Consider the following 10,556-nt stretch of genomic DNA (forward strand, 5'->3'; position numbering starts at 1 on the left):
ATCCAAAAAAGTATCAGCTGGCTCTTAATTTGTGTTTGAAAGTGGTTCTAGAGATGAGTCGGGAGGGAACGCCACCTAGATTAAGATTTCCAATGTGTTGTATCCATTGTCTAGGAAAGTTCAATCAATATTTGTGAACATGAGCTACTCTCTCTCAAAGCCAGAAACCACAGTAAATCTCAAACTTGTGATGCCATCAGGTATCATCTGGAGCTGCTCCATAGGCAATGAATGGGAGGCTGATTTTGCGGACCAACAGAATGTTTGTTTTCTTTTTATATATATATCCAGATTAGCTTTATACTTTATACCCTCTTTATACCTTATACCCAGAACATTCCTGTGTGCTATTAGTGTCATCTAGAACATCTCCATAATTCACTGCCTATGGAGCAGCTCCAGACTCTATACTTGATGACACCACAAATTTGGGTTTTAGCTCCCTAGTTTATAGATTTTAGAGAGAGTTGCTTATATTTACTAATATTTTTTGACTGTCAGAAGCAGGAATAGCATCTAAATATTGAAAGTGGGCATTGTTTCCCTTTAAGTTTATAAGATGTATTGATGCTTGTAGACATCCAGGCAATTTTAACCTAACAATTAGTTAGTCTCATTAGTGAGACATAAAACCCTCCTCATCATTAATTTAAAAGTTAAGTGGACATCTTTCAGTTTTGACCACTTACGTCATTACGACTTCTACAAGCGTCAGAGATGGACTGACGTCCCTATACATCTCCAACCCCCTCATACTCTATACCACACACGCGCACACACACACACACACACACACACACACACACACACACACACACACACACACACACACACACCAAACCATCAAAAAGCTGATCAATTCGGATTGGTCTTTTTTTCCTTCTCCTGCATTAAGACGGATCATCATCCGCCCACCTCAACTCTGATTTGACGAACGTCCTGGGTCACGATAACGTCGCCCAGTCAGCCTATATAAGCAGCAGAAAGTTTTCCAAACACCCAGCAAAACCTCAAGTCGAACTCTGATCAACAACAGACGAGAAAAAGCGCCGTCGTCCTTTTGCGTAAAAAGTGCCAAGACGTTTGCAGACATGGAGAGGTCAGTCAGGTTTGCCGTGGTGTGCGTCGGTGTGTCTCTGCTCATCTCCTGCCATCCAGTCGAAGCTTGGTACAAGCAGTCGACCGGGCCCAGTTACTACTCGGTGGGTCGTGCCTCCGGTTTGCTGTCCGGTATCAGGAGGTCGCCTTACGTCCGGAGGTCCGAGTCTGAGGAGACGCTGATGGAGAGCGGGGAGACTGCAGGTAACAACGTGATTCCAGAGACTAACAGGCAGATCTCCATACTGAAAAGCATGGTAAGTACAGTTAAGTTACTATAACCTTTTTTCCTGTTTGAGGGGCTTCTGTTGATTTTACACTGACGATAAAATGAAGAAGAGATGCGCGTAAAAGTTGCTTTCCTTTCAGCACCACAGCAGCCATACTTGAATATTGAAAGTTACAAATAAAGCAAGTAAACAAGAGACCAGAAGCACATTTGTTATCCTTAAGACGACTAAACAAACTTTCAGGGGCAAAATCGTATCTTAAAAGTTAAACAATTCGTGCGTAAAGGCGCAAACCAGCGAGTGCTGCAGGTCAAACCACAGCCAGAAGCATTAAAACACTGTAACAAGACGGTCATTGACAAGATAACTTAAGTAATGTTCGCAATTTTAAGTCGTTATGATCTCCCAACAACTCCCACTTAAAGGCAAAAATATAGGAAGAATGAAAACATGGGATTTGTCTAATAAGCGACTGTTACACATTTGTCTTATTGCGGCAATAGTCTGCTCTTATTGCTGCGAAACGACACAGTGCCACTTGATGTTAAAGGTAAATGAAATAAGAGCCACTGAGGTTAGACTGAGAAGATTTAGTTCTACAGACATGTGTCATTGTACCAGTTTTCCCATTAACTTTAATTTCTCTCATTGCTTAATTTCACCTCCTGCAGGCCATCTGCGTAAAGGACATCTCTCCAGACCTGAAGAGCTGCGAGCTGCTGCGGGACGGGACGGGCACCTTCCAGTGCAAGGCGGACGTCTTCCTCACCTTGGACTCCCTGGACTGCCTGTCCGCGTGAGTCCCGGCCGGACCGGCGGAGACGGTCCTGGTCCTCCGCCGAGCCCCGGGTGCGCTTCTCTGGAAACGAAATATGAAGGAAAGGAATGGGGGGTGGATGAGTGTGTGTGGGGTGACGGCGCAGAGGAAAATCTGATCACTGTCGATGATGGACCGCTGCAGACTCTGAATGTCCTCTTATTAAACAAAAACTCATTGTTCAGTTTTGCTTTGGTTGTGTAGACAGGAGTATAAAAGAGAAAAAAAAAACAGTGCGAGAGATGTTAGTTGAAACCACATTCTTTCCAGATGACTTCCTGTCTTTACTGTTGAACCCCTGACATGTACCCTCCGTTGCCAAAATGTATTAAATGTCCAGACAGTTGACTGCAGAGCAGATTTCCTGGAAATTACTTTTATTTATTTTATCTATTAAAATGAACAAACACTGGTAACCTGTTGTGTGGCTTAAATTTGTCTGTGAATATTAACTGAACTAGTGGGGGAATGAAAAAGGAAAATAATTGATCCACCACTGCCTTGATTTGCACCCTTCACCAGTCTACATGGTCTTCTTTAAAGAAGATGAAGTATGATGTGAAAATACAGTCATCAGCCTATCACATTTATTTTGTATTGCAGGTTTAGAACACACAATACAAACCATAATATAAGTGTGAGGACATCAGCTATGAGACTTACAGAGTAAAGATACAGTATGAAATACACCCTGAAAGTTGGGGGATAAAAAACAAGAAGGGAAAATTGACATTTCATACACGTACTGTAGGAGGCTTTTAAATTACTCGACAGCAAAACCACTTCATCATAAGGCACTTGGGGGTGTTTTTCTCTTTTCTTTCACCTTCAGTATGCATATCAGAGCGTATCAGTCATTACCAGATCTTGTTTATTACTGAAGTCGGAGAGGAGCCGGTGTGATCCCATCATCACTTGCTCAGGGGAGCCTTCAGAGACCCCAGCGGAGTTAATGCCACACACATCTCATATAGGAAGCATCATCCTGCTTGACAAATCAGGGTTTATGAGTTTATGTGCGTGTGTCAGAGAATAAAACAATAATCATCAGAGGCGGAAGGAAGGAAATGAAACACAAGTTGGAGGCTTCAGGGATGTTTCTCCACATATATTCTTTTTTCTAATATGAAGTAGCATCATCGCTGATTGGTGAGAGTCAGGGGAACGAGTTCAAGCACAGATTACAGCGAACAGGAGTGATTTCAGCTCAGGACGAGTAAACACAACAGAGGTGCTTTTACAGTGATCACCGCCTCATTAGGAGGGTGTGACGCACACAGGATGTGCACAGACGGGGTGATGGATGAGAGGAGAGAACACACCGTGGTATGCATGAGTGAACCCCTGCACAGAGGAAGTAACGGACAAACAGTAAATCCTCACTCCCTCTGTGTCCTGCCCACACACACACACACAGCGGAAGAGATGGGCAAATAAATTGTGTGTGTATTCAAGTCCTAAAAAGGCAACCCCACCATTCATAGTCTGATTTATAGTACAGTACAAAAATATAAATGCCCACTACTCTCAACACAAGGTTTCAAAAGTCAATATTTTAGGGCTCAACCCCGAGACAAAGGATCAGCACGGTGGTCCTTCTCCTTTTCTGATGTTTGACAGAGTTTTTCTACATGAAATCAAGCATCACAAACAACAGTGGCGCTCCCAGGCTGCACCTTCAGAGAGCAGGCAGTCTTCATGTCTTTTAAAATGACTCATCCAAAGGTTGACAGCAGCGACTGTCCGGTGAAGTCTCGGACCTCCGCTGGCAGTTAAAGGAGCGACACAGCCTCCAGGTTCTCTTTGATTATTGTGTCCATGACCACCTGGAAGACGACCTGGATGTTGGAGGTGTCGGTCGCCGTGGTGAAGTGGTGGTAGATGAGTTTGCTAGGAGTGGTGTTGAGTGAGACGAAGGTGGCGGCAATGAAGCGGGCAGACGAGTCCACATCGCAGTCTGCACCTGGAGGAGAAATGAGGAGGGGGATAAATCAAACATTACAGAGAAACATCTGCCTCCTTTCCACAGAAAACTGAAAAGGTCTGTCTCTAAGATGAGTATTAGACGTATGAATCCCAGCCTGGTACACCAGGGAAGACTGTGAAGCAGCTCAGCTAGTTTGACAAAATAGAAATTTCAATTCACATATTTGTGTTTAGGTGAAAAATAAACACACAAATAGGATTAGAAATTCTTGTGAGGCTAATCTGTTGTACAGTTTCTGTCACAGTAACCGGAGCAGGAGCAGCATCACATCAACCTGAGTCGCCTGTCACACCCTCACATCATGTAAGTCATTATAACGAGAGACTTTATCACAATGACTCAGTATCTCACAAATGACTTTATATCTCAAAATAACAAGTCACTATTTTTAGATAAGTAATTATTTTGAGATAGTTTCATACTAAGTCATTATTTCAATATATTAAGTGAATATTTGTGATACTAATTCATTATCTTGAGGTAAGTCATTTAAAAGTTTCTAAATATTTTGAGAAAGATTCTCATTTTCAGATACTATCATTATTCTGAGACACTAAGTCAGCATGCAGAGATACTAAGTCCTTATTTTGAGATACTAAATCATTAGTTTGAGAAAAGTAAGTCATTATTTTGAGATAACGGAATGATTGTTCTAAAAAAAGTTTAAAAAAATCTCATTATATCAAGATACCAAGTCATATATTAAAAGATCCTAAGTCAATGTTTAGAAATACTAAATCATTATTTTGAGGTAGGTCATGAAAAAAACCTGATTCTCATTATGTTTGAAAACTATTTTGAAATAAGCAAGTCATATTTTAAGAGTTTCTCATAATTTTGATAAAGATTCCCATTTTCAGATACTATCTCATTATTTTGAGTAGGTTTCTTATTACAATGACGTACAAGATCTTTTCTTTTCAGCACATTGTGGGCTTCTGCAGTTAATACTGATGTTTCAATGCATACATAACATTTTTCTATTGAAGCTGGTTGAGGTGGAGCTGGTTTATTTATGTTAGATACACTTAAGAAGTTAATTCCAGTGGTTTTCTACAGACTTTGTAGGTTGTAAAATATTGGACAATTTTAAGTTACTTAATGTACTTTGATGAAACTGCTAACAACTCAGACATCTGAAATATGACAAGGTCTCAGCCACACACAGTACCTGAGTAAATGTACTTAGTTACAACCACTGATACTGAGCAAGCAGAGAAGGTGAAATGGAAACCTAAAAGTAACAGGTAAATTATTCAAACATTCAACTTCTGCTGCTCGCAGTGATAGAGGTAGTTAATAGGAATGCAAACCTGAGCAGAAGCACTGAAAGAAAGAGAACAGTCCATTTTTATGATCATCTTGTATTAAAACATTGTTGAAAAATATCCACTTTTATATAATAATAGTATTATATGTCACCCAGTTCAACATTAATCCACATGACCAAAGTAAGAACATGGCGGGTTGTTGTTGGTGAAGGTGTACATGAGCTCATCTGATAGAACTGTGGGGGAACATCTCATGAAAAAGGTCGGGAGCTGATGAATTAGACGAGTCATCATATCTGAAGTCAGTATGAAATAGACGCTTGCTCTGCTGGCTGACGCCAATCCCAAGAGTTTTAGCATTTATATTGACATTTGCATGAGAGCAGAGAGGGCACAGCCCCTGTTGAGCCCGCCGGGACGTGGGGAGCGAAACGCTGAGCGGATACAAAAATCTAAAAATAATATAACAGTAATAACACAGTCAGTGTAAGGCCCTAGACAGTGCACACTGGTCCGTCCTTTTAATGTTATTGGCTTTTTATAGCTGACGTGGTAATTTATTTTTTTTATATTCAATAACCACCAGGATATTGTAGCTTAATAGTATCTCTGGATGTTGTAAACAGTCACATCTTTAACTGGGTCAATTTGCAATGACATATCTGGATCTTTGCTTTGTGTGATTAAGTTATTAATTAATTATTTTTTAAATATCAAGTTCATGTTCAAGATGCTCAACACAAATGGCTCATTGTGTATAAAGAAATTTGGCTTGTTGATGTTTGGTGAAAACCTAAATTACTAGCATAAACTGTCTCATGAAGAGGAAGGATGAGATTAAGGATTAAAGTCTATTTCATGATGTATTGTTCATTACATGATGATAACAGTTACACTTTTTAGTAAAATGTCTTTTCCTGATGGGTTCCTCTGGATGGATAATTATGAGGAACGTAACCTTTGTTTTAGGAAGAAACCTTTTTTGTGTCAGAAGGAAAAACACATTTGTTTGCAATATATATTCCCTGGTCACTTTATTAGGTACACCTATACAATTGAATGCAATCCAAATGTGATATGTGCGTATTCACGTTTCCATAGTTACACCTTAGTTTGAGAAGAAAAGCACCGCTGAATGTGGCTGTGTTGCAACCCTACCAGTGCTCCCATGAAACCACTGAGCGACTACATGTGTAGGTTACCCCAGAGGATTACTGTTCCTGTTCCTGTCGTCACATTTGTACAATTAACTACAGTTTTCATGGTGAACTTGACAATATTTGGATTTTAAAGTGTATGGCATTTATTCTGCCAAGGCCAAATGCACTGTCTTGCACTGTTAACAGAAGAGAAAAATAATTTATGTAAGTGCCCTGTTAGTGTGATTTGCTCAACGTGTAATGGGTTCTTACTTTGCCCATGCTACACTTTTCCACCAAGTTTCATAAACATCAGGCCAGTAGGTTATTTGGTAATCCTGCTGACAGACAAACACACTGAACCAAAAACAAAACCCGTCCTACCTTTATACTGAGGCATGTATAACCGCAGATGTCTCCCAGAGTGTAAAATCTTGTCTTGAAAAAGGTCTATCTTGTTCATGAATAAAATCTGCAATAAAAAAAACACAAGAAACCATCAGCTGAGAGCACGAGAAGCTCATCACAAGTCAGAGGCGTCGTCCTCTGAGGAAAAGGAAAATCAATCGTTAGGATATTAAGACAAAAGAAAATGATTTGGTGACAGCAATAACTAACCAAAAACAATGAAACCAATAAATCCGTTTTTAGAGTCACATTTGTTGTCACTTTACAGATATTTACCTAAAATGTGAAAATCAATAGCTGGGTTGATACCAGCATGGGGTGATGATGGCGGATCAATGACCTCCCTCTTCTCATCAGTGTGCAATCAATCACTCGCATAGTCTCCGGTGCTGGCGCTCAACAAGCTCAACTACTTCTTTCATTAATCTCTGTCTTTCTTTCTTTTTTATTTACTACCTCTAATCTCAACTTGTGCTCTGCAGCCACCGCATTTCACAGGTACTTCTGGCTTTGTAGTCGACCAATTAAAACTACGACCAAGTTTTAAGCTTGCATAAAACAAACCCGCAAAAAAGAAGAAGATAATAACGAGGGAAGGATGGATGGTGGCGCAGATTTTCAATGAACAGGACACAGAGCGACACCTGGGTGTGTAATTATCACTGACCAGCCACAGTGAAGAGTTAATTGAGGTGGAGGTTACAAATTTCCCTCCCACGTTAAAAAGGTATCATTAAACACTTTTGTTTAATGAGCCTGTTGGCCATGTTAACGTGCAGGTCCACACACAACTCTGCACATAAACACGTCACACACATTTAATTGCCCATTTGGCTCTAATGAAGCCTTAAATAAAAAAAGCTTTGTGGTTATAAATAAAGAATCATTTACTAAGAGAGATACTTTGGTGTAACTGCTACTCTCTTGTTAAGATCTTTCAGATTTATTAGTGTCTGTGACGAAACACCAACTGTAAATGACTCATCCTTACACTCTCAATATATCCAGACTGAAAACTGAGCCTTTGTTTGCTCAGAGATTGGAGTTTTCTTTCTACACAGGCTCCTCAGAAGTGTTAAAAACTGAGCTCACTGTGACAGCCTTCTGGAAAAGTTGCAGAAAACGCAGCAGATTAAACAGCAGGTGACTCTCCTGTCAACATGCAGTGACTTGTGTTTTAAGTGGGCTTTAAATGCGAGTTAAGTGGAATAAATTGAACAAGCTCGTTACACGCTCGTTTTAATGCGATCATTTACCGGAAACGAGAATGGAAAAACACAGACAGGGGGAAAATGTCGCCTCACCAAAGCCCACCCTAATTACAACTCCTTGTTTAATTACGAGTGACAGAGGACTCGGAGACAAAGGGCCGGGGCCAGGCCCTGTGTGTGTGTGTGTGGAAACTGCATTTATCAAACACATTAGTGTTATTCTTGTCTCATGGTGTCATAGAGAACAAATAGGAGCTACAAAGAGAGGCTGCTTGCGTCGCCTCTACTCGTCCATGTTTTCCGTCCACAAACTGAATTGTCAGGCTGAACTCTGGTTCCCTCCCACTTCAGCCAGACCCTTTTGTCCTGTGACATTTAAATGAAGCTATAGCCACATCTCAGGGTGAGTGGTGGATAATTCAACGATAGCAGAAGTTTCAACTTCGAAACAACTAGTCTGTATTTCACATATTGGATTAGAAGATAAAGGAGACAGATCAAAAAGTTGCGACGTAACAAGCTGACCGTCGGTCAATGATGGGCCATCGGTGAGTGTCTTTCGCCCCGGTTTTGCAGGGTTTCCTGCACCGTTAGCTCTAGTCGGCCCTTACTGGCTTTTTCTTGGCCTATTTGGCAATTTGAATCGCTGTTGCAGATTGAAATCATTCTGTTTAGCAGTTCAGCCCAGTGGACAAGAAGAGAAACAGAAGTGAGGAAAGCAAACAAAACACTGAAGTCAAGAGAGTTTGAGATTGAAACAAACAGACTATGTTTTTAGCCATTGAGCTTCCTTGTGTTGTTGTTCAAGCGCAGGTTAAATATTATTAGTTTTGCTTTCAACAGCAGGTTGTCTTGTTAATGTGCTAACTGGCTAAGTGGCGTCTTGAATCCATCGTATCGATCTTTTGGTTTCCTTATTTGAATGACGAATACAGACTGTGCCTGGGCCTTGTTTTTGTGTGCCATAAACTGTAACCCCCCCATCAAATTATTTTGTAACCACAGAGAGCACTGGTTTCTAACATGAGGGTTAATTTTTAGGGGGCAACACAGTCAGTAAGCGAGAGGCAAACTAAGACCTACATTGAAAATTGACCAAGCAGCAGCAAAGTGCGGTCTGTGGCGAGCTGCCATGCAATGTCTACGGAAAGCTGTGGCAGCCGCTTTTGCAGTTCGACTTTTAGCAACAATACTTCAACTAGAGAATCCCTGCAGCCAATCAGTAAACAGAGTCTTGTGACTCCTGTGACATATTCACCTATGTCACCAAGAATTTCTTCCTGCCTGGAACACAAACACAGAAATAATTAATTTAATCATTAGGACAAGCTGCACTGTGCTGTTGTTTGGTGTGTTTGTGTCTCTATGAGGCTGTACTTATGTACACTGTAGCTTCAAGTTAAATGCTAACACCAGCATGCTTCATGCTCACAGTGACAATGGTAACATGCTGTTTAGCAGGTAAAATGTTTACTCTGTTCATCATCCTAGTTTAGCGCGTTAGTGTGATGCAATTAGCAGTAAACACACATTTGGGGTTTTCTGTCTCTTTCAAGGACACTTTGACATGTGGTCAGGAGGAGCCAGGGATCAAACCACTGACCACGACACCACCTGAGCTGGGACGGCTGGATGATGTCGGTCAGTCCGCTGTGGTCCAAACTGAAATATCAACAGCTGTATGAGGTACTGCAAAGATATTTTGTGCAGACATTCATGGCCTAGACTTTTCCTCTGGCACCACCATGGGGTGGACATTTGTGGTTTTGAGCGAAGTATCTTAATAACTGTTTGATGGATTTCAATATAATTTGGCACAAACATTCTTGTTGCCCCAGGATCAGTTGTAATCATCATGGATGTATAAAGAGAACTGGATACGATGTTGATCAGTGGCGCATGAAGCCAAAAAAGTTTGACTTCAGTTTGTAAAATTACCCAGATCTTCTACATCGATGGCCCAATAGAGCAGGTGAGACATTCACTGGCAGAGCAGCTTATCTCTGGTTTTGCGCTTTGGTAACTTGATAAAATTATTTAATTGTGTGACTTTTCTAGAAGAAAAATTGCTATTGGACTAAATGAATCAGATATTAATGCAAGTGCAAAGAGTCATAACCTTGATGCTCAAAAAAATTCATCAACTGATATACAGACGTTACTTTCACAATGTAAGTCTACGGGAAAAGGTATTTTTGGACTACATGTACGGTGGCCCTGAAAGGTCACAGCACTGCAACTTAAGAAAACACATGCAAAAAGACAAAACACAAGCAAATTGAGAAAACATTTTCATCAATTTGACAACACGTGCGCAGCATTTAGAAAAAGCGATGCAAAGACCGAAACACAACACATTAGAAAAGCGATGCAAAGACCACAACACAACACATTA

General features: G+C 40.7%; 2 protein-coding genes across 3 annotated transcripts in view; one reads left to right on the top strand and one right to left on the bottom strand.

The window, feature by feature from the left end:
• The first annotated feature begins 900 nt into the window (after positions 1–900).
• npb (neuropeptide B) lies at positions 901–2,561 on the top strand. Its single transcript, XM_050045045.1, has 2 exons — positions 901–1,355; positions 2,000–2,561. Exons 1-2 carry the CDS (start codon positions 1,092–1,094, stop codon positions 2,126–2,128), a joined length of 393 nt encoding a protein of 130 aa, XP_049901002.1. The 5' UTR covers positions 901–1,091; the 3' UTR covers positions 2,129–2,561.
• A 1,206-nt stretch (positions 2,562–3,767) lies between these two features.
• gnav1 (guanine nucleotide binding protein (G protein) alpha v1) overlaps positions 3,768–10,556 on the bottom strand; it is a 41,528-nt gene continuing 34,739 nt past the window's right edge. For both annotated transcript variants that reach the window (XM_050045044.1, XM_050045043.1), the window contains exons 8-9: positions 6,927–7,014; positions 3,768–4,108 (exon numbers count right to left, since the gene is read on the bottom strand). In XM_050045044.1, coding sequence (XP_049901001.1) covers positions 3,918–4,108; positions 6,927–7,014 — 279 coding nt within the window. In that variant the 3' untranslated portion in view covers positions 3,768–3,917. The remainder of the gene's footprint in view (positions 4,109–6,926; positions 7,015–10,556) is intronic.

This window comes from Epinephelus moara, chromosome 5 (assembly GCF_006386435.1).
Source record: "Epinephelus moara isolate mb chromosome 5, YSFRI_EMoa_1.0, whole genome shotgun sequence".
In the NCBI taxonomy this organism is placed as follows: Eukaryota; Metazoa; Chordata; class Actinopteri; order Perciformes; family Serranidae; genus Epinephelus; species Epinephelus moara.